The 24,779-nt window shown below is 51.8% G+C and overlaps 1 protein-coding gene across 1 annotated transcript; it reads left to right on the top strand.

The window, feature by feature from the left end:
* The first annotated feature begins 652 nt into the window (after positions 1-652).
* On the top strand, positions 653-9,492 carry LOC113407931 (protein FAM71C-like). Its single transcript, XM_026658924.1, has 6 exons — positions 653-730; positions 6,378-6,545; positions 7,017-7,198; positions 7,596-7,860; positions 8,411-8,504; positions 9,395-9,492. The coding sequence occupies exons 1-6, from the start codon at positions 653-655 to the stop codon at positions 9,490-9,492; spliced, it is 885 nt and encodes a 294-aa protein (XP_026514709.1).
* The last annotated feature ends 15,287 nt before the right edge of the window (positions 9,493-24,779 follow it).

Here is a 24,779-nt window from a genome sequence, read left to right as displayed (position 1 = left end):
CTATCCTACTGTCTGCCAGGCATTGGATAATTAAATATGGCTAAAAAAAAATGCCTCTAAAATCCTGGGATCTTTGAAACCTTCTGGCCCTTTAAGCCAGTTTCTCAATAAAAATGTAAAAATGAAGGGATCCAATAACGAAATAAATATTTCACTGTCATGCCCTAATTTTATCATTTACAAGACCAGAGCTCTGTCTGAGACAGCCTGTAATAGTAGCAGCCACTCCAGGAACTTCACCTTAATTTTTTGGGAACTTAAAGTTTATTAGAGTTTAGAGGCCATTGTGGAGTCTAGTACTGACTCAATGAGCTCTATCATCTGGATAGTATTAACAATGATTTCTCTTTGTTGACTGAGACTCAGGTAGGTGAAACGCTGGGCTTTCCAATAAATGCAGTCAGCCCCATGCTGTGATGATTTCCCTGGAATGAGCCAATCATTGGGATATAAGTATACCTGGATTCCTTGCTGTCTCAGGTGAACCACCATCGCCACCAGGCATTTTGTAAAGCCTGTTGGCACTGTTGATAGTCCAAATTGCACAACTCTGTATTGGTAGTGGCAATTACCCACTTGGAACCTCACGATTTTTTTCCTGTGAGCTGGATAGATTGTTACGTGAAACTAGGCATCTTGGAAGTTGAGAGCCATGAACAAGTCCTGTGCCTCTAAGAAGGAGATTATGGTGGCTAATGTTACCAACCTGAATTTGAATCAGCAGATGAAGGTATTTAGCTATATCAAGTCCAAAATTGGGCACCTTTCTCCCTTTTTCTTTGGTATTAGAAAATAATGGGGGTAAAGCCTTCCCTCTGTGTTCCAGAGGCACTTCTTCCACGGCTCCAAGACTTAGAATGGACTCCATCATCTCTTGATGTAACAATCTCTTATGAGAGGGATTCCTAAAAAGGGATGGGGCAGGAATAGGGAGGGTCTAGAATTGCATAGCTTACCCCTACCCTCAATGATCCCTTGGGACCCAACCATCTATTGTGATAAGATTCCAGGCTCCTTGAAAAGAAAATAGTATTTCCAGAAGCAGGGAGAGTGGAAAATGATCCCCCAGCACAGGATTCCCAACCAAGGAATCAAACTGGCTGCCTTGGTGAGATTGCTAGGTGAGCAACTGATGAGGAGGAGGCAGAAGGTTTCCTTTGGTACCTCTGTCTCTTCTTAGGAGGCTCAGATCGCCTTTCCTGGTCTAGTAACTCTGTGGCCTTACCTGATTCCTCCTCGGTACAGGACAGGAGGCACCTAATGATCGTAATGTTACTCAAGAAGCCTAGGGAGAGGTGCATGCCACCATCTGACCGTCAGGAACTTAAATTCCTTCTTGCTGTCAAGGGGGAGTTTGTCCAAGAATTTAGAAGCACAGTGCCAATTTAAATAATCACATTTAGCCCAATAAACATGTCTAGTAATTGGCAATTCTCATTTGCAGCTGGCTGAAGAGTAATTTGTGTGTCCAAATAAATAATCTTTTCGTTTCTTTACGCGGGGCATGGACATTGGTGATCCCTGCTGTCTGGTTTATTCATGGACTGCAGCCACAACTAAAGAGCCTGGAACAGGATGCATGCAGAATTGCTCAAATCCTGATAATGGCACTTGGTGTCGATCAGCTCTTTCGAATGTAGGCATTAGGGACGCTGGTGTCTGCCAGACCTGTATACCTGGTTCCAGCAGTCACTTGTTCATTGGCATTGCCAACTGTTCAGGTAGAGATCCATGAAAAGTGTCCAGGAGTTATGGGATTTCTCCTGGAGAACTTCCACTACTATTTCAGGGGTGTCTGCAATATGGCATAACTGCACATGAAAGGCCTTGTAATCATCAAGTTTTGTGTTTGATAAAGAAGGTGAATGCTCTTGTCCAGTGAAGAAGAAATAGTTGCTCGTATAAGTTCTTCAGCATGCAGATCCTCTTCCTGAGCAATTACAGGAGTAAGGCTCTGAGGAACTGTTCTCTAAGGTCCTTGACGCATTCCCATGTGTTTTGTGAGAGGAGAAGACCTGAGGCTAGGGGGAGCCACAGAAGCTGGCTTCCTAGCAGGCTATAATTCCCAAACTGCACAATATGCCCAAGACTGATAGTAGGGGTAAGGGGCCAGGAGAGCCAATACCATCCTTGTCTTTGGAACCCCTAGATGTAGGGAAATAATAAAGTGCTCTAGATTCCCTGTCAAAGCTATACAGATCAAATTACTGGGACCTTGAAGAGTGGCTGGAGTGATAGTCTCTGAGCATAGCAGGGAGAGGTGAGGAGAATGAGTATTCCTCCTCTAGAGGTAGAGCTACCTTAACCAGGGTCCCAAGCAAAACCACAGCATCCACTCTGGCTGGCACCAGGGCCGTCCTTAGGATTTATGGTGCCCTAGGCGGGATAATTAAACTGGTGCCCCTGTGCCTGATTTGCTCTTAACAACACAAACATAAGCTTACAGTATTGGAAAACTTGCCACATGCACGTTATTAAACCCAGTTTAACTTAATTAAGCACACTGTAATGCTGATGGACTAGCACTAAAGAAGTAGCGCTATAGAAAAAATTCTGATTTGACAGAATGATGCAAATAATATAATTTTTTTAATTTGTCAACATTTTATTGGAAATTTATATGAAGAGGTATTGAAACAAGGATTTGTTTTTAATTAAAAGCAATCTTTCTGGCTTTTTTGGCTGCAAAATCCGTAATAATGTCATTGTATGACAAAGACAAAGTGATGTCTTGTTCGATTGCAGGAATAGCAAGACCAGTCAAGCATTCCTGACTCATTGTAGAACGGAGATAGTTTTTAATGAGCTTTAGTTTTGAGAAACTCCGTTCTCCTGATGCTACTGTTACAGGAATTGTCAGTAGAATACGAGTGGCAATGTACACATTAGGATATATGTCAACAAGTTTGCTGGTATGAATAAACTGTACAATGTCCATCACCGATTTTGCATGTGGCAACATTGGTGACAGTGTACTCAATTCTTCGTACAGTTCAAGTCCATTTAAATCAAAACTATCACCGTGCTTCAGGAGGCTCTCTAGGTTCTTGCGCTGTGACCTTGAGCTAGTGTGAAGACACCTCACAAGGCGCTCCGCCCTGACTGAGACACAATAGAGTTGGAAACCCATGGCATTTTTACAAAGCCACTTTTTAGTTTTAAATGTATAGTGGGCATCAGTCTTAATGTTAGTTACAACTCTATATCAACCTTCTACTGTAAATAGATCAATGGCATTATCCAGTTTAATAAGCTGGGTTTCCAAGCAGTGGGGAAATATAACCCCTAGTTTTACTCCTAGGTAAAGCACAAAGTGACCAAAATGAAGTCAGCACAGAATCATCTCATCTAGATTAAGGTAGCACAGAAATGTTACAGAAGTCCTATTGTGCCTCATTTTTGTTTCGAAAGACATTAGCAATAGCAGCACATTTTGGGCACTGCCAGAAATACATGATAAATCACTGCCTCTAAAGTTCAAACAAAAATTGGCATTTTCACAGCTCTAGCATGATCTGCTACACAGATTCTTCACAAGGAAGTGTCCCTGGCCTTTTTCACTCATATTAACCATGTATTTACTTTATGAAAGTTGGACAAAACATTGTGAAAACGTAAGACATTGGCTGCCCAACCTCTGGGCTGGCAAAAGCTATACTGACTCACTGGGAAAAAAAGCAAGAGAATCTTAGTACAACATATGGTCACTCTATACCAGGGGTCGGCAACCTTTCAGAAGTGGTGTGCCAAGTTCACTGTAATTTAAGGTTTCCCATGCCAGTAATACATTTTAACATTTGTAGAAGGTCTCTCTCTATGTCTATATTATATAAATAAACTATTGTTGTATTTAAAGTAAATAAGGTTTTTTAAATATTTAAGAAGCTTCATTTAAAATCAGATTAAAATGCAGATCTTATCAATTTAGTGTGATCCTTGCCTGGGATCCTTGTCTGGGGTTCCAGCCACCAGCCCCGCTCAGCCCACTGCCGGTCTGGGGTCCAGCTACTGGCCCTACTCAGCCCACTGCCGGTCTGGGATTCCATTCACTCAGCCGGCAGCAGGCTGAGCGGGCCGGTGGCGGGCTGAGCGGGACCAGCGGGGGGGCTGAGTGGCTCAGTCCGTTGCCAGTCTGGGGTGCCGGCAGCACTCAGCCCCCCACCAGCCCCGCTCAGTCCGCTGCCGGCTGAGTGAATGGAACCCCAGGCCGGCAGTGGGTTGAGTGGCTCAGACGGGGTCTCAGCCGCCGGCCTGCTCAGCCCGTTGCCAGCCTGGGGTTCCTTGGGGGTCCCCAGGCCAGCAGCGGGCGCTGAGTGGGGCCGGCAGCTGGGACCCCAGCTGGCAATGGGGCAGCAGCCGGAACCCCAGAGCGGCGGTGGGCTGAGCCGCTCAGCCCGCCGCGGCGTGCCATCAAAAATCAGCTCGTGTGCCACCTTTGGCACGTGTGCCGTAGGTTGCCGACCCCTGCTCTATACACTAGTAAGGAGATGAGCATATTACAGTTGTTGGAGGGCTCTATTTAGCAGTAACAGGGCTATAGGAAAGTCAGTCAACATTTTTTGTTTCTCTGATGAAAACTGGCCCACTCCCTGCCCCAAACCAAACTTGTCACAAATAATTGTCAACAACTTAATTTTCTGTTTTTGGCTAAGATATTGATTTTTTTTAAAAAAATATTGAAATTGAATTCAGGGATTGTTAGCAAGCATTTTTGGCAAACAAAGTTGTTAATTGACAATCTAAATGGCAACACAATACTGCTTTCATGCTTGGCTCACCCCCCAGCCTGCTGGTCCAACAGCTGCAGTAGAGGAGGAGATAGGTGGAAAACTGCAGGACCCCAAAATCCACCTCTTGGGGTGCAGAGTGGCAACAGCAGCAGCAAACCCTCAGGTCCGATCACACGCCAATGGGCACCACCGCCAGCCCCACGGACCATGGTGAAGTTAGCACAGCATCTGATCTCAGGGACGGGGCACCCATGGAGCCACAGCAGCTCATCCTGCCCTGCGCAGCTCCCCCCGGATGAGATGGATCGCTGCCAGCCCAGGGGAGAGACGCGCTCCCCAGCTAGGGTGACCAGATCCAGATGTCCTGATTTTATAGGGCCAGTCCCGATATTTGGGACTTTGTCTTATATAGGCACCAATTACTCACACCTAGGGTGACCAGCAAGTGTGAAAAATCAGGACGGGGGTGGGGGTGGGGGTGGGGGTGGGGGGGTAATAGGCGCCTATATAAGAAAAAGACCCAAAAATTGGGACTGTCCCTATAAAAGTGGGACATCTGCTCACCCTACCCCAACCCCCGTCCTGATTTTTCACACATGCTATCTGGCTATCCCCAGCCCAGCCACGCGTGACCATTCCAATCCTGGCTGGCTGCCGAGGAAGTGAGTTACTTTCACTTTCATTCCTCAGCAGGCAGCCAGCCAGCCTCCCCCCTCCCCCCAACACCAATGGAGCGCGCGTCCCATCTTGGGTGTGGCCCTGCCACAATGGGCGCTGGTGAGGGGCCATCTTGGGTGTGGCACGTGCTAGATTGGCTCCCCCCGGTATTGTGTCAGAGAGAGGAGCGTGACGTCATAATTTCCCCTCCCCAGGCACAGGGAGGGGGAAAGGGGGTGAGGCCAGTGGGAGCTGGAGACCGCCCCCTATAGGGGCAGCAGAGGTGAGCCCCTCCCCTTCCTCTAAAATGGCTGCTACAGAGACACCCCCATCCCCACCCCAAAGGAGCAGAGGGGCTGCTCCCGCCCCTGCTGGAGAACTGCCCCCAATAGGGGGCGAGGCATGGAACTAGGGGGTGGAGCTCGGGAGGTGGGGCTGGAGAGCAGAATGAAGCTGGGGGGCGGGACTATGGGAAAGCCCGGAGCTGGGGGAGGGGTTCAGAGCAGGGGGGGGACATAAGGGAGGGGTCTGAAGATTGCTGGGAAATTTCCCACTGCTACAACCCTCCCACCCCCAAAAAATTGTTGGTTGCGATACCCCCACCAGTCCCACTACCACAATGGGGGGGGGGGAGAGAGGCCAAGCACCTGGGGGTGCAGGACCAGCAGGCCTGGGGTGAGGGTCTCAGCTTACACGCAAAGGGCCCGACACACACTAGGCTGCAAACAGAACCCAGGAGTCCTGGCTCCCAGCCCTGAATGCTCTAACCACTAGACCCCTCTCCCCTCCCAGAGCCGGGGGAGAGAACCCAGGAGTCCTGGCTCCCAGCCCCCCCTGCTCTAACCACTAGAACCCGCTCCCCTCCCAGAGCCGGGGAGAGAACCCAGGAGTCCTGGCTCCCAGCCCCGACTGCTCTAACGACTAGACCCCACTCCCCTCCCAGAGCCGGGGAGAGAACCCAGGCGTCCGGGCTCCATCCCCCCGTTCTAGGCTGGTGGGAAGATGCACCAGGAGTTGGTGCTGCCGTATTACACGGCGGATTGCGACCAGGCGCGGGGGCTGATGAACACGGCCATGGGGCCACTGCAGCGCCAGCTCCGGGCCGGCGAGTACGAGATCTTCCAGTACGCCCCCATATTCGAGAGCGACTTCATACAGGTACCGGGGGTGAGGGGCTGGGCTCAGAGCTGGGGGCGGGGCTATAGGGGAAGGGCAGAGCTGGGGTGGGGGTGGGGCGCTGGGGCAGCGAACAGCTGGGGCCAAGTGGCCAGGGCCGGCTCTGGCTTTTTTGCCACCCCAGGCAAAAAAGCCTCCCGCCGCCCCCACCGCCCCCCGGCGGGGAGCGCGGCAGGGGAGGGCGCCGAGCCCGCCGTGGGCCCCGCTCTCCCCGACCGGCCAGAGCGCCGGGAGGAGGGCGGAGAGCCCGGCCGCGGGCGCCGCTCTCCCCGACCGGCCAGAGCGCCATGGGGAGGGCGGCAAGCCCAGTCGCGGCCCCGCTCTCGGGCCTGAGCGCTGCCCCCCCTCCAGGTGCCGCCCCAAGCACATACTTGGTAGGCTGGTGCCTGGAGCCGACCCTGCAAGTGGCTGTGGGGGGAGGCACTAACCTACCCCTCTCTGCCCCACCCGCAGATCAGCAAGCGCGGGGAGGTGGTGGACATGCACAATTGTGTCCGAGTGGTCACAGTGGGCGTGGCCTGCACCAGCCCCGCCCTACTGGTGCCTAACGTACTGCTGCTGGCCCGGCCCGTGGTCCCCTCCGAGGACAGCCGGGGCCGCAGGGGCCCCCCTGCCAAGGCACTAGAGCTCACCAGGTGAGACACGCCCCCCCCCCGCCATGAATGGTGCCCCTCACTTCTGACCCGCAGCTCCCTCCTAGCCCAGCCCCAGCCCCGCCAGTGCCCCTCACTCCTGACCCGCAGCCCCTGCTAGTCCAGTCCTGCCCTCCCCAGCTCTGCCAGTGCCCCTCACTCTGGACCTGCAGCCACCCGCTAGCCCATCCCTGCCCTCCCCGCCCCTCACTCCCGACCCGCAGCCCCTGCTAGCCCAGTCCTGCCGGTGCCCCTCACTCCTGACCCGCAGCCCCTGCTAGCCCAGCCCTGCCCCCCCCAGCCCTGCCAGTGCCCCTCACTCCCAACCCACAGCCCCTGCTAGCCCAGGCCTAGGCTCCCCCGCCTCAGTCCCGACCCGCACCCTCTGCTGTCCCTGCAGGCTGCTCCCGCTGCGGTTTGTGAAGATCTCGGTGCACGACGGCGAGATGCTGCAGCTGCGGCTGAAGCTGGCCAGTGGCCGCTCATTCTACCTGCAGCTCTACCCCGAGGGCGACGCCCACTACGAGCTCTTCAACAAGTGGGTGCAGATCATCAACCTCCTCCGGCCGCCCGCGGACGGGAGCTACGGGGGACAGGCCCTGCCCGGAGACCCCGGGGCTTTCGGGGAACCCCTGTTCCGAGGCATCAGCCAGGACACCACCGGGGTGAGGCACCACCAGCTGCTCCCCTCCACGCAGGGGGCTAGTGGTTAGAGCGGGGGGGGGGGGCTGGGAGCCAGGACGCCTGGGTTCTCTGCCTGGCTCTGGGAGGGGAAGGTGGGGGCTGGAAGCCAGGACTCCTGGGTTCTCTAGCTATAACCTGTGGGGATGTATAGCTCCCCAATTGTTAGCCATGGTTACGGCACACTGTTTCCATTGGCAGCGAGGCAGGAGCTGTTTACACCCCCACGTCTGTGTTTGAGAAACTTATTTGGCTGATTTGATTAGTACCCTCGCAGCTGGCTATTCACGCGCTCAACAGATGGGTTCGTAATCTTATGTGCATGTACACTGCCTGTTTTCTCCATGCGCAAGAATGTAACCACTAAGAAGAGTTGTAAACAAAGTAAGGAGAGAAATAAAAACCCCAGGAAAGGTTTTTTCCTGGGAGGCTTTTGGCTTGAGGCTTTGGAAGCTTGCTGGCTACTACAAACCTGGTGTTGTATTTCCTTTCCTGTGTCGTCACCACAATAACCCATCCTGTTGTCCTCCCCAGAGCCTGGAGTCGCTGGCCCCCGAGGAAGGGGGCCCGGATGCCTTGAGCGTCTGCAGTTGCCGGACCCCCAGCCCCTCCCGGGATGACCCAGAGAGTTCGCGCAGCCGCCCCCCCCCCCAGCCTCAGCCCCTCACTGCCCCACGAGTCGCCCAGCGTGGGGAGAGGGTCGCAGCAGGGCAGGTCTGCAGGGGAGCGCAGGAACCAGGCTGGGTCGCCAGGGGGGTCACCAGCCCCCCAGGAGAGGAGCCCGGGCAGCCTGCAGGGGAGCAGCCCCTCGAGCAAGAAGAAAGAATCCAGCAGGTGATGGGGCGGGGGGGAGGGAGGACCCAGGAAATTGGGATCTGGGGGGTTGGGGGCAATGGGAGGTGTCAGGCGTATGGAGCCGTGAGGGTCGGGGGAGGTTTGGGGGTGGGGAGGCATGGGGAGGTCAGGGGGAAGATGGAGGGCCTGAGAGGTGAGGAGAAGGTGAGGGGCTAGGAGGCGTGGAGGGAAGTGGGGGGATCCCAGCATCTCATCGTCTCGTTTCGTTTCCAGGCGGGCAGATCGAGGAGGGGGAGCAAATCATCGCAGAGCCGGGGTAGGTAGGAGCCCGACACGGGCTGGGGGAGGGAGCCCCCTAGCCCAGCCCCACTGCATCCCCCCAGCCAGCCCCTGCAGCCCGACCCCAGTGCGCTCCCTCTGGCCGTCCCTCTGGGGCCTAGGGTGGCCAACTTCCTAATTGCACAAAACCGAACACCCTTGCTCCGCCCCCTGCCCCGCCCCTTCGAGGCCCCACCCCCTCTCACTCCAGCTCCCTCCCTCTGTCGCTCGCTCACTTTCACCGGGCTGGGGGGGTGGGGGGGGGGAGTTCGGGCTCCGGGAGGGACCTGGCGGCCACTTCTGGGGAGCCTGGGAGCCTGCCTTAGCCCTGCCAGGGTCCCTTTTCGACCGGGCGGGGCCACGTCCGCCCCCCAGGCTGACCCCCGCCCCGTTCTCTGCCCCCAGCCGCAGGCAGGAAGCCCAGCCGGATCCTGTCGCCGGTGAAGTCTCTGTCCCGCATCAGCCTGAGCCGCCCCCACAAGGACAAGAAGAAGAGGCGCTGACGGCTGCCGGGGGAGGAGCCAGTAGAGAAGGGGGAGGGGCATGGTGAAGAAAGGGGCGGAGCCTCCTGGCGCAATTGGGGGAGCCCAATAAAGTCTGAGGCCTGGTCTACACTACGAGTTTAGGTCGACTTTAGTCGCGTTAAATCGAATTTAGCCTGGACACGTTCACACGACGAAGCCCTTTCTTTCGACTTAAAGGGCCCTTTAAACCGGTTTCTTTAATCCACCTCCGACGAGGGGATTAGAATCATAGAATATCAGGGTTGGAAGGGACCTCAAGAGGTCATCTAGTCCAACCCCCTGCTCAAAGTAGGACCAATTCCCAACTAAATCATCCCAGCCAGGGCTTTGTCAAGTCGGGCCTTAAAAACCTCCAAGGAAGGAGACTCCACCACCTCCCTAGGTAATGCATTCCAGTGCTTCACCACCCTCCTGGTGAAATAGTGTTTCCTAATATCCAACCTGGACCTCCCCCACTGCAACTTGAGACCATTGCTCCTTGTTCTGTCATCTGCCACCACTGAGAACAGCCGAGCTCCATCCTCTTTGGAACCCCCCTTCAGGTAGTTGAAGGCTGCTATCAAATCCCCCCTCATTCTTCTCTTCTGGAGACTAAACAATCCCAGTTCCCTCAGCCTCTCCTCATAGGAACCCCCCTTCAGATAGTTGAAGGCTGCTATCAAATCCCCCCTCATTCTTCTCTTCTGGAGACTAAACAATCCCAGTTCCCTCAGCCTCTCCTCATAAGTCATGTGCTCCAGACCCCTAATCATTTTTGTTGCCCTCCGCTGGACTCTCTCCAATTTTTCCACATCCTTCTTGTAGTGTGGGGCCCAAAACTGGACACAGTATTCCAGATGAAGCCTCACCAATGTCGAATAAAGGGGAACGATCACGTCCCTCGATCTGCTGGCAATGCCCCTACTTATACAGCCCAAAATGCCGTTAGCCTTCTTGGCAACAAGAGCACACTGTTGACTCATATCCAGCTTCTCGTCCACTGTGACCCCTAGGTCCTTTTCTGCAGAACTGCTACCTAGCCACTCGGTCCCTAGTCTGTAGCAGTGCATGGGATTCTTCCATCCTAAGTGCAGGACTCTGCACTTATCCTTGTTGAACCTCATCAGGTTTTTTTTGGCCCAATCCTCTAATTTGTCTAGGTCCCTCTGTATCCGATCCCTACCCTCTAGTGTATCTACCACGCCTCCTAGTTTAGTGTCATCTGCAAACTTGCTGAGAGTGCAGTCCACACCATCCTCCAGATCATTAATAAAGATATTAAACAAAACCGGCCCCAGGACCGACCCTTGGGGCACTCCGCTTGAAACCGGCTGCCAACTAGACATGGAGCCATTGATCACTACCCGTTGAGCCCAACGATCTAGCCAGCTTTCTATCCACCTTACAGTCCATTCATCCAGCCCATACTTCTTTAACTTGGCGACTAGAATACTGTGGGAGACCGTATCAAAAGCTTTGCTAAAGTCAAGGAATAACACATCCACTGCTTTCCCCTCATCCACAGAGCCAGTTATCTCCTCATAGAAGGCAATTAGGTTAGTCAGGCACGACTTCCCCTTGGTGAATCCATGCTGACTGTTCCTGATCACTTTCCTCTCCTCTAAGTGTTTCATAATTGATTCCTTGAGGACCTGTTCCATGATTTTTCCAGGGACTGAGGTGAGGCTGACTGGCCTGTAGTTCCCCGGATCCTCCTTCTTCCCTTTTTTAAAGATGGGCACTATATTAGCCTTTTTCCAGTCATCTGGGACCTCCCCCGATCGCCATGAGTTTTCAAAAATAATGGCTAATGGCTCTGCAATCTCATCCGCCAACTCCTTTAGCACCCTCGGATGCAGCGCATCCGGCCCCATGGACTTGTGCACGTCCAGTTTTTCTAAATAGTCCCGAACCACTTCTTTCTCCACATAGGGCTGGTCACCTTCTCCCCATATTGTGCTGCCCAGTGCAGCAGTCTGGGAGCTGATCTTGTTCGTGAAGACAGAGGCAAAAAAAGCATTGAGTACATTAGCTTTTTCCACATCCTCGGTCACTAGGTTGCCTCCCTCATTCAGTAAGGGGCCCACACTTTCCTTGACTTTCTTCTTGTTGCTAACATACCTGAAGAAACCCTTCTTGTTACTCTTAACATCTCTTGCTAGCTGCAACTCCAAGTGTGATTTGGCCTTCCTGATTTCATTCCTGCATGCCTGAGCAATAGTTTTATACTCCTCCCTGGTCATTTGTCCAGTCTTCCACTTCTTGTAAGCTTCTTTTTTGCGTTTAAGATCAGCAAGGATTTCACTGTTTAGCCAAGCTGGTCGCCTGCCATATTTACTATTCTTTCTACACATCGGGATGGTTTGTTCCTGCAACCGCAATAAGGATTCTTTAAAATACAGCCAGCGCTCCTGGACCCCTTTCCCCCTCATGTTATTCTCCCAGGGGATCCTGCCCATCTGTTCCCTGAGGGAGTCAAAGTCTGCTTTTCTGAAGTCCAGGGTTCGTATTCTGCTGCTCTCCTTTCTTCTTTGTGTCAGGATCCTGAACTCGACCATCTCATGGTCACTGCCTCCCAGGTTCCCATCCACTTTTGCTTCCCCTACTAATTCTTCCCTGTTTGTGAGCAGCAGGTCAAGAAAAGCTCTCCCCCTAGTTGGTTCCTCCAGCACTTGCACCAGGAAATTGTCCCCTACACTTTCCAAAAACTTCCTGGATTGTCTGTGCACCGCTGTATTGCTCTCCCAGCAGATATCAGGGTGATTAAAGTCTCCCATGAGAACCAGGGCCTGCGATCTAGCAACTTCTGCTAGTTGCCAGAAGAAAGCCTCATCCACCTCATCCCCCTGGTCTGGTGGTCTATAGCAGACTCCAACCACGACATCACCCTTGTTGCTCACACTTCTCAACTTTATCCAGAGACTCTCAGGTTTTTCTGCAGTTTCATACCGGAGCTCTGAGCAGTCATACTCCTCTCTTACATACAACGCAACTCCCCCACCTTTTCTGCCCTGCCTGTCCTTCCTGAACAGTTTATATCCATCCATGACAGTACTCCAGTCATGTGAGTTATCCCACCAAGTCTCTTATTCCAATCGCATCATAGTTCCCTGACTGTGCCAGGACTTCCAGTTCTCCCTGCTTGTTTCCCAGGCTTCTTGCATTTGTGTATAGGCACTTAAGATAACTCATTGATCGTCCCTCTTTCTCAGCATGAGACAGGAGTCCTCCCCTCTTGCGCTCTCCTGCTTGTGCTTCCTCCCAGGATCCCATTTCCCCACTTACCTCAGGGCTTTGGTCTCCTTCCCCCGATTAGCGATAAAATCGGCCTTAGGGGGTCGGAATTGGGTTAGTGTGGATGGAATTCGACGTTATTGGCGTCCGGGAGCTATCCCACAGTGCTTCATTGTGACCGCTCTGGACAGCACTCTCAACTCAGATGCACTGGCCAGGTAGACAGGAAAAGCCCCGCGAACGTTTGAATTTCATTTCCTGTTTGCTGAGCGTGGAGAGCACAGGTGACCCCGCAGAGCTCATCAGCACAGGTAACCGTGATGGAGTCCCAGGATCGCAAAAGAGCTCCAGCATGGACAGAACGGGAGGTTCGGGATCTGCTCGCCATATGAGGAGATGAATCAGTGCTGGCCGAACTCCGAAGCAGTAAACGAAATGGCAAAATATTAGAAAAGGTCTCCAAGGCCATGAAGGACAGAGGCCATAACAGGGACACACAGCAGTGCCGCGTGAAAATTAAGGAGCTAAGGCAAGCCTACCACAAAGTCAGAGAGGCAAACGGAAGGTCCGGGGCTGAGCCGCAAACATGCCGCTTCTACGCGGAGCTGCATGCCATTCTAGGGGGTGCAGCTACCACTACCCCAACCGTGTGCTATGAGTCCCTCACTGGAGAAAGACACAGGGAAGCGGGTTCTGGGGATGAGGAAGATGAGCATGAAGATAATGTAAATAGCTCACAGCAGCAAGGAAGCGGAGAAACCAGTTTCCCCAACAGCCAGGATATGTTTATCACCCTGGACCTGGAACCAGTAACCCCCAAACTCACCCAAGACCCTGCGGGCACACAGGGGACCTCCGGTGAGTGTACCTTTGTAAATATTACACATGTTTTAAAAGCAAACGTGTTTAATGATTAATGATTAATTTGCCCTGGCAATCGCGGCCAGTACAGCTACTGGAGAAGTCTGTTAACGTGTATGGGGATGGAGCAGAAATCCTCCAGGGACATCTCCAGAAAACTCTCCTGGATGTACTCCCAAAGCCTTTGCAAAAGGTTTCTGGGGAGGGCTGCCTTATCCCGTCCGCCATGGTAGGACACTTTACCATGCCAGGCCAGTAGCATGTAGTCTGGAATCATTGCATAACAAAGCATGGCAGCGTATGGTCCCGGTGTTTGCTGGCATGCAGACAACATCCATTCCTTATTGCTCTTTGTTATCCTCAGGAGAGTGATATCATTCATGGTCACCTGGTTGAAATGGGGCAATTTTATTAAGGGGACATTCAGAGGTGCCCCTTCCTGCTCTGCTGAACAGAAATATTCCCCACTGTTAGCCATGCGGTGGGGGGGCGGGGTGAAGTGATCATCCCAGAGAATTGGGTGTGTGGGGGAGGGGAATTAGTTGGGTTTGTGCTGCATGTTAACCCTGAAACCGCAGCCCCTCCTTTTACATTGCAAACCCATTTTAAATGGCCAACCGAACAGGTGCTTGGTCTGGGAAATGAGGGCAGTACTGTTTGAAACCATCCCCACATGTTAAGAAGGTTAAAAAAGCCCAAAGACTGTATGTCTTACCATGGCTGCCTGCAAGCTGAAATCTGTGTCCTGGCACTGCGTGAGTGATCTCTCACACCAAACCAGGAGGCTCTCAATATAAGAGGAAAAATGCGACCTTGTAACGAAAGCACATGTGCTGTTTTATGTGAACAGCAAAATTTAACGTGAAAGAGTGTACCCATTGTTCTCTAAAATGTATCTTTTTTAACCACCTCTCCCCTTCTCCTCCACCAGCTGCAAATGTGTCTCCTTCACAGAGGCTAGTGAGGATTCGAAACCGAAAGCGAAGGACACATGATGAAATGTTCACAGAACTACAGACTGCCTCCCACGCTGACAGAGCCCAGCAGAATGCGTGGAGGCAGTCAATGGCTGATTTTAGAAAAGCCCAATATGACCGAGAGGAGAGGTGGCGGGCTGAATCGCGGGCTGAAGATGAGAGGTGGCGTCAGCTTGCACACAGAAGGCAAGAGTCGATGCTCCGGCTGCTGGAGCATCAAACTGATATGCTGCAGCAAACGGTTGAGCTGCAGGAAAGCCAGCAGGAGCAGAGACCGCCGCTACAGCCCCTGTGTAACCAACAGCCCTCCTCCCCAATGCTACAGCGTATGGTTGAGCTGCAGGAAAGGCAGCAGGAGCACAGACCGCCGCTACAGCCCCTGTGTAACCAACAGCCCTCCTCCCCAAGTCCCATTGCCTCCTCACCCAGATGCCCAAGAACACGGTGGGGGGGCCTTCGGCCACCCACTCACTCCACCCTAGATGATTTCCATAGCAATAAGTTTTAAAGTTTTAAATTGCAGTGTGTCCTTTTCCTTCCCTCCTCCCCCACCCATCCCGGGCTACCTTTCCAATTATCCCCCTAGTTGTGTGATGAATTAATAAAGAATGCATGAATGTGAAGTAACAATGACATTATTGCCTCTGCAACTGGTGCTTGAAGGGGGGGAGGGTAGGGGAGGGTGGGGTGGTTGGTTTACAGGGAAGTAGAGTTAACCGGGTGGGAGGGGGAGGGGCGGAGGGTTCATCAAGGAGAAACAAACAAAAGTTTCACTCCGTAGCCTGGCCAGTCACAAAACTGGTTTTCAAAGCTTCTCTGATGCGCACAGCGCCATGCTGTGCTGCTCTAACCGCCCTGGTGTCTGGCTGCGCGTAATCAGCGGCCAGGCGATTTGCCTCTACCTCCCACCCCGCCATAAATGTCTCCCCCTTACTCTCACAGAGATTGTGGAGCGCACAGCAAGCAGCAATAACAATGGGGATATTCTTTTCGCTAAGGTCTGAGGGAGTCAGTAAGCTGCACCAGCGCGCTTTTAAACGTCCAAATGCACATTCCATCACCATTCGGCACTTGCTCAGCCTGTAGTTGAACAGGTCCTGACTCCTGTCCAGGCTGCCTGTGTACGGCTTCATGAGCCATGGCATTAAGGGGTAGGCTGGGTCCCCAAGGATCACGATAGGCATTTCAACATCCCCAACGGTTATTTTCTGGTCTGGGAAGAAAGTCCCTTCCTCCAGCTTTCTAAACAGAGCAGACTGCCTGAAGAGGGGCGAGTGACGACATGGCGTACAGGTACAGGGAATTAAAATCAAGAAAGGTGGCTTTGCATCAGGGAGAAACACAAACAACTGTCACACAGAATGGTCCCCCCCCAAAGATTGAACTCAAAAGCCTGGGTTTAGCAGGAGGGAGGGGGGAAGCAAATGAATACAGAATAAATCTATTTTTTACATCTTAAGACGACAGTACAGCATGACTGATAGCCCTTGGCATTTTCTGGGTGCTTGGCAGCAAATACTGGGCGCTTGGCAGTTAGCCTTCAGGTCTATTGCACCATCTGATACCCACTGCAGTATGACAACGATGGATACCAGTCGTAATATACTATCTTCTGCCCAAAAGGCAAGGGGTTGCTGCTGTGTAGCAATCTAGCCCCACGTCTGCCAGCCCCATGTCTGCCAGCACCCAGATCGCCCTCGGCCTCTTCTGGGTGCTTAGCAGAAAACTGGGTGCTTGGCAGAAAATAGCATACTACGACTGATAACCATCATTGTCTGCCCAGGTGCCCATGATCGACAGCCACTGCTGTACGACGAGGACGGTTACCAGTCGTAATATACTATCTACTGCCCAAAAGGCAAGGGGTTGCTGCTGTGTAGCAATGTTGCCCCATCCTACGCATACTACAACTGATAACCATCATCATCAAGACAAGGGGGCTGGTGCAATGCAGCCCCACGGCTGCCAGCCCCACGGCTGCCGGCACCCAGATCGCCAATGAAGGCTACCAGTCATGCTGCACCATCTACCGCCAAAAGGCAGTTAGCTGCTGCTGCTGCTGTGTAGCAATGCAGTCCCACATCTGCCGGCACCCAGATGACATATGGTGACGGTGAGCTAGGCTGAGCGGGCTCAATGCTTGCCGTGGTATGTTGTCTGCACAGGTAACCCAGGTAAAAAGGCGCGAATCTATTGTCTGCAGTTGCTGTGACGGAGGGGGAGGGGCCTGACGACATGTACCCATAACCCCCCGCGGCACTGTTTTGCATCATCCGGGCATTGGGATCTCAACCCAGAATTTCAATGGGCGGCGGAGACTGCGGGAACTGTGGGATAGCTACCATAGTGCAATGCGCCGGAAGTCGACGCTAGCCTCGGTACTGTGGATGCGGTCCGCCGAACTAATGCACTTAGAGCATTTTATGTGGGGACACACACAATCGGCTGTATAAAACAGATTTCTATAAAACCAGCTTCTATTAATTCGACCTAATTTCATAGTGTAGACATACCCTGAGTTACTAGCAAGGGGCGTGGTTCTGAGGGGGAGGGGCTACCCCATGGGGCGTGGCCAAATGGGGGCGGGGCTCTGGCAGCAGGCACCCGAGGGGTGTGTCCATGCAACAGGGCCGGGCCAAGGCTCGGAAGCGGGAGCTCTGAGAGTTTCTAGTCTCCTTCCGGTCCACCGACCATCACTTCCGGTGCGAGGGGGGACAGTGGGTTGGGGGCGGAAGTGAAGTTAGTTAAGGGGGTTGCGGGGCGGAAGTGATGCGGGCGGCGTTCCCACGCGGCGGGCTGGGGGGGATGCGGCTGCTGAGCTGGAACGTGGCCGGGCTCCGGGCCGGGCCCCGCGGGGCTCGGGGCGCTGGACGGGGACGTGATCTGCCTGCAGGAGACCCGTGTCACGCGTGAGCGGGGTCAGGTGTCACAGAGATGGGGTCAGGGGTCACAGGGGCGGAGCAGGATCGGGGTCAGAGGGCAGGGCTTGGGGCGGGAGGTCCAGTGGGGAAAGGGTCAAAGGGCAGGGGTCACAGGGCATGGCTGGGGAAGTAGTGATGATGGGGGGTCAGAGGTCAATGAGCTGCGGGGGGGGCGTTTTAGAGCAGGGCCAGCAATGGGGGGGGGGTCAGGGATCAAAGGGCCCCAGGGGCCCCACCTGCCCCCAGAGCGATGGGGGAGGGGGGCAGAGCCCAGCCTGACCCCGCGGTGACCCCCTGTCCCCAGGGGACCTGCTGGAGGAGCCGCTGGCCATGGTGGATGGCTACAACTCCTACTTCAGCTTCTGCCGCACCCGGGGCGGGTACTCAGGTAACGGGGGCGGCTCGGGACCCAGGCGTCCGGGCTCCCCACTGCTCCAACCACCAGCCCCCCACTCCCCTCCCAGATCTGGGGCTGGCACCCCACTCCTGGGTTCTCTCTCTCCCCCCAACCACGTGTGGCGACCTTCTGTAAGGACAGTGCCACCCCGCTGGCGGCGGAGGAGGGGCTCTCCGGGCTCCTGGCCCGGCCCGGGGAGGGCGGCACCGTGGGCTGTTATGGAGACCTAGGGGCCTTCACGCCCCAGGAGCTGAAGGCGCTGGACAGCGAGGGGCGCGCGGTGATCACCCACCACCGCATACGGTGAGGGGCGCAGGGGGGGGGGCCTTGTGGCCTTGTCCCCAAGGATCGTGGGGCGAGGAGCCGTGGGCCAGGTGCCCACAGAGTGCTAGGTTGGGGGGCAGGGAGCCAGGTGTGGGGGAATGGTTGTTGCCAAGTGCTGGGGGGGGGCAGATGCCAGCCTGACACACACACACACACACACACACCCAATGTGTTTTCTGCCTTCTCCCCCCACAGGACGTCGGCAGAGCAGGAGACCACCCTGACGGTGATCAATGTGTACTGCCCTCGGGCCGACCCCCAGCGCCCAGAGCGCGCCGCCTACCAGGCATCCTTCTACCGGCTGCTGCAGGGCCGGGCCGAGGCACTGCTGAGAGACGGCGGCACTGAAGAAGAACTTGATACCATAATGGTACAAATGGTTGGTAGCATGAATGATATTTTCACCACAGAGGAGAGCAGTGGCGATTCAGGGTGAGCTGACACTGAGGTCACCCAATACTGTGGAAGCTTTTGCTACTGGGAAAGATGGTACCGAGGGCAAACAGATGAAAGCCATCAGTACCAAAGTCTCGGATACCGATGATGTCAGTACCAGGAGCTTCAGTGCCAAGGATTCTGCCAGGTGAGACATGCACAAGAGGCATGTACCAAAGCACAGTGACTGGTACCCGAGGGGATGCCAACAGGACTCATCTTCAGCCTGGAGCTGTTCTTTAAAAAGGCAGCGTGAGGAGACCTCTGCTTTTTTCTTATGAGGACTGGGTGAGTGACCTAGATTTATGCTCCTTCCTCCCCTAACCACAGCCTTTTTACCAGTCTCAGGACATCATCTTAGACACAAGTCCTAGAGCGCTGAGGCTGAGCTCACAGGAGCACTTTGAGAAGAGGCTTGTTCTGGTCCAGGGGTCGGCAACCTACGGCACGCGAGCCGATTTTGAATGGCACGCGGCTGCCTGCTGCGGTTCCGACCCCCAGCCGCACTCAGCCCCCCCGCCCACCGCTCTCCCCTGCTGGGGCAGGAGGCAGAAGCTTTGTCCTACAGCAGCCAAGTTCCCCCCCTCCCCCGCTTCTTCCCCCAGCCGTGGTGCAGCCTGCTTTCCTGCCCCTCCTCCTCTCCTTCCCTGCACCGGCCCTTGCAAAGGGATGGGGGAGGAGTGGCAGCATGCTCGCTGCTCCGCAAAAGCCCCACGGCCCCTTGCTAAAGCCGGCCCTGGGTAAAGGAGGCAGAGAAGAGGTAGGGATGGGGCCTTGAGGCAGGGGGTGGAACAGAACATATCCCTTCCAGCCCCCTGCCATGAGCGGCTCATGGCAGGGGGCTGGGAGCACCCCCACGAGCCGAGCACCCCAGCCCTCTGCCCTGAACCCCCCCACACACACCCCCAGCCTTCTGCCCTGCACCTCCACACACCCCCAGCCCTCTGCCCTGACCTCTGAAGCCTCCCACACCCCACCCTTCTGGGGGTGTGGGGGGCTTCAGAGGTCAGGCCCCACTTAGCCTGCTGCCGGCCTAGGTGAACAGAACGCCAGGCTGGCAGCAAGCTGAGCAGGCTGGTAGCGCAAGATCAGCATTTTAATTTAATTTTAAATGAAGCTTCTTTAATATTTTGAAAACCTTGTTTACTTTACATACAGTAGTTTAGTTATATAATATATAGACTTATAGAGAGAGACCTTCTAAAAAACGTTAAAATGTATTACTGGCACCCGAAACCTTAAATTAAATAAATGAAGACTCGGCACACCGCTTCTGAAAGGTTGCCTACCCCTGTTCTGGTCGGTCATGCTCACTCATAGATCTGTTGTAAGAGCAGAACCCAGTACTAGCAAAGTCTCACAGCCAGCCACCTGGGGATTCTTTTAAGGGGGGGAAAAAAGTCAGTTCTGTGTTTGTTTTAGTTCATTTCTAGTTAATTTTTCTTTACAGTTCTGCACTGGTACAATGTGGCAATATCTGAGCTAAAAACACTCCAGAAAAATGTTGAATTCCAGATTTTAAAGAGTGAATACAAGTTAATAAAAGCTAGTATAGTAATTTTCAGTTTTGCATTAAAAAGATTATCCCAATAAGATTGGAGCCTAAAATACCAGAGCACGTCCCTTTTTATGAGCAATTACAAGGGCTGCAGAACAAAGAGAGATACAGCTTCCTTAGAAACGAATTATGAACTGCATGAATCACTTGGAGTAAAATTCGCAACCCTAGGTCACTTGGGAATCATTTCATAATACAGAATTTAAGGGCCTAAGTCCTCTATGCACTTGAAAAATTTACAATTTTATCTTTAGTAACCAAAAAAATGCACAAGATAGGACTGAATGGTAGAGCAACTCACCTGATTTCTTTCAGTCCTTCTTTCTGGATAACTTGAAGAATCTCTTTATGGCTCATAGGTGTATTGGGGTATTTCTCCAGGACCTGGCATGCATAAACAGATGAAGAGGGCAAAATTACTTATCTTCAATTTTTCAAAAAACAAAATCTCTTATCCTAAATAAATCCACACTTAACAGTTTTCATGTCTCCAGGGAGCACCCTAGGAGACCGGAATCTCTTCCCTACCGCTTTCACCTGAGACTATAATTGCAAGCCATGGTGATAGATTAAATACATAAATACTGCATCATATCTTCAGATTTATTTTTACCATTTAAAACTGAAAGTAATTGGGATTTTTAGTTCTCACTTAAGTGGATGGACAAATCTGATTGGTCTATATAGTCTACACCTTCAGAAAAACGTACAAGTGCAAAATAGTGCTGTATACTGAAAAACTGCAGGATGCCTGTTTTAGCACGTACATGAAAGTGAAGGGGGGGGGCCCGGAGCTAGATGAACATCTTCTATTGGACACTCAGACTGCTGTGACGGAACTGACCACTGGATCCTGTGCTCTTTAAGCCTAGATAATACTTAGTCCTGCCATGAGTGCAGGGGACTGGACTAGATGACCTCTTGAGGTCCCTTCCAGTCCTATGATTCTATCTGAACAGAGTCCAGGCACGATCCCTGTCTTGGAGACTAGGCACACTCTTAGGGTGCATATCCTCTAGCACCTCGGCCTGAGAGGTAAGACCTCACAGTCCAACCGCCTTGTCCCTAGAACCCTTCAGGCCTGCCGCCATAGCTTAAGACAGTGGTCCCCAAACTCTAGGGCGTGCCCCCCAGTGGACATGGAAGAACTTTCAGGGAGGTGCACCAGGGCCTGGGCCAGCCCCCACGGGGGGACGGGGAGGGAGAGCCACCCAGCCCCGCTCTTCCGCCAGCCCTGCCGTCAACCACAGATCCGGCTATGGCCACGGCCCCTAGGCCCACAGCCTCTGCCCCAGCTGCAGTGCCGGCCTCGCTCCCGGCCCCAGCTCCTGACCATGGCTCCTGGGGAAATGCGGACCAGGTAAGGGGGATACGGACAAAAAAGTCTGGGGACCATTGGCTTAAGCACACCTTCTCCCAGAACTCCACCCTAAGGTGTGAGCTTTCTGATTTACAGTTTACCTCTTCAAGGGGCACTGTTGTAAAACCAGACCGCAAACAAGACGTAAATTTGGTAAAACAATTTACCAAAGGTCATGGAGTATCCACCATCACTTACAATTTTTAAATCAAGATTGGATGTTTTTCTAAAAGATCTACTCTAGTAATTGAGGAACTTGACAGGTATTCATTAAGTTGGTTTTGCATAATCACTCAATTCCCGTTTCAATGCTTTTTGTTGAGTTTTAATTCTTTTCCTTTTGTGTTTCAATCAATACATTTCTAACCTTTAACTTCTAACATGAATTTCCTAGCGTGTTTGCCATGGTATTAAGCAAGCTGATGCCTATGTATTTGAAATTTCATTTATAACTGTTTAATGTTGAATTGTGACAGTCATATCAACACCTTTAACTCTTTGGGCCCATATAGTCCATCAACATTAAAACAGCACATGATAGGTGCAACACATAAAACGCTTTGCGCAGGGTTCTCAAACATCACTGCTCTTTCTTTAGTAGCACAAGAAATACACACATCTATACAAAAATAATAACCCTACACACGCTCCTTGTTTCACTTTCCTCAACCCTCTGGAGTATACTTTGGGCAGGGGTCCAGGTCCTCTGCGGGTGTCCAAGACTCGTCTGCAGCTCATGGCTTGACTTCTGAACCAGGTGGCTTTTCTTCCCCTCTAGCTCAGCTTGCGTTTTCTGACCTTGGTTGGTCACACAGTTAAACTGTGTATTTATACCTGCTACTGTATTTTCCACTCCGTGCATCTGATGAAGTGGATTTTAGCCCACGAAAGCGTATGCCCAAATAAATGTGTTTGTCTCAAAAGGTGCCATAAGGACTCCTCGTTGTTTTTGCTGATACAGACTACACGGACAGCTGAACTGAGCCCTCTCTGCTATGAAAGCGCACCCCCAACTTCTTTTCCTGCCCAAAGCTTCTTGTGTCTGAGTCCCTCAAGTTTATATGTGGCAACACCAACACCTGGTTCCTTTGTTCTGCTGCTAGAGATTTTCCATTGCTCTAAATGCCAGTCGCCTGTTGAGGGGTAGAAGAACACTGGCTCTCTGAGGCTTGGGCTAACCCCATTGTCCCAAGATGTTTCCATCTGAATAGCCAACCATTTAGATTTAATGACTGACTATTGTCCCTAGTCTAGCAGAGATCTGACACGGCTCTGTCAGCCTATGACAGAATCCACATACCTAATACTATGAAAATTGCTATAACAGCTTCATAATACCAACCAGAATTCATAAGATGTACAGATTACCCAAATCATCACAGAGGGGTTGGGAAGAGGAGAAAAGGTGAAAGAAGAAAAAAAATCCACAGTTCAGAAGATACTACAAATATTCTTCCTTCCTCCAGAATGGTAAATGTTCTATAGTGATACACATTTCTAGATGGAATAAGATTGTGTCCCATCTCATCAGAAGTAGATCCAGATACAACAAGCCACATTCAATTACTGCAATAATTCTACAGAATGAAGTTACATATCCTGAAAAAGCTCCGACTGGTACAAAATGCAGCAGCCATTTTACTTACCAACACAGGTCAGTGTTAACATCATCCAAGTCAAGTCTCTCTTTGAAACCATGACATTATTCCAGTGGAATACAGCTAACTGCCTACCAAAAGAGAGGCTCATGAGCACTGGAAACAACTTTAGAAGGAGCAGGACATCAGCTGTGAAATTCGCTACTAGAAGAATTAAGAATAATTACTAAACTCATCCAAGAACTAAATGCAAACCTTGTCCCTTCAACTTGGCTTTCCCACAATAATCTCTTTGACTAACTTTATAGGGACTTGTGTGTGTGAAATAGTTTTTCCTACTGAGTGGGAAGGAAGAAATACATTGATATTTGTATTTTTAAATGTGTGCTAGGTACTCGGAGAATAGAATGACAGAATCAATTAAGAGTACTTAGACAGCACTGACTGAAATGGATGTCCAATTCCTTCACTGCTTCCAGAAAATGAGTATTTTCCAAGTATTGCCAACGTGAAGTGGTGGGTGGGTGGGTGGGTGTGTGCGTTCGTTCGTCCCTGCTTCAAAAGCAATCCTTATTAGAAGTCCTGGTTCAAGACAGACTCCTGGGTGCTATGATCATATGAATGAATAATGGACAGTGATGGCACAACACTTGGTAACTTGTTCCAATGAAAACCAAAGAACTAGGGTTAAACCAATGAAATTAATAGGCAGAAGGTCTAAAAACAAACAAAAGGAAGTACTTTTTCAGACAATGCACAGTCAACCTATGGAACACCTTGCCAGTGGATGTTGTGAAGGCCAAAACTATAACGGAATTCAAAAAAGTAGTAGATAAGTTCATGGAGAACAGGTTCATCAATGGCTATAGTCAAGATGGTCAGGGATGCAACTCCATGCTCTGGGTGTCCCTAGCCTCTGACTGCCAGAAGCTGGGAATGGACAACAGAGGACAGATCACTCAGTTATTGCCTATTCTGTTCATTCCCTCTGAAGCACCTGGCATTGGCCATTGTCAGAAGACAGGTGTGACACAGGGCCAAAAAAGGTTAAGCAGCTTGCAAGCTAAATGACCCAAAATTCTACCTTTAAAGACATATTAGGAAAGTATGTAAAGGGTAATTAGAGCTATTCCTTATAAATAGCTAGCAAAGCCATTGTTAAATTGGAAGAAGATCGTGATTGTACTAGTTTATCTATATCTTGTTAGAGGTTAAAAATATAACCAAACGGTTACTGTCTGTCGTTGTATTCGGTTAGTTCAAAGATATCAATACCTGACATAACAATTGAGTTTTTCAGTGCCACCACCAATACAACCATGACAGCATGCAAGGAAGCACCAGCAAATGAGACCAAAAAGAAACGGGGGAAAAACAAGAGGAAATAAAGTACGACAACAACAGTAGCGAAAAGGGATAAGTCATCATTTACTGAACTTTAAACCCATGCCAACATTAGTCTGCATTGAAATCCCACGTGGGGAGAGGATAGCTTCACCTAGATCTTAAGTTCATAGCTACCTTTAAGGAATACACTGTCCTCCTGCCACAGAAACCAGCTAAAGCACATCGGAATGTGAATCGTGAGCGACACCTTGTGGCCACAATTTATAGCCACACAG

The sequence above is a fragment of the Terrapene carolina genome, unplaced genomic scaffold, assembly GCF_002925995.2.
Source record: "Terrapene carolina triunguis isolate 2854851 unplaced genomic scaffold, T_m_triunguis-2.0 Scaffold523, whole genome shotgun sequence".
NCBI lineage: Eukaryota > Metazoa > Chordata > Testudines > Emydidae > Terrapene > Terrapene triunguis.
The sequence above is the reverse complement of the archived record's forward strand: the minus strand, read 5'-3'. Positions and strand labels throughout refer to the sequence as shown.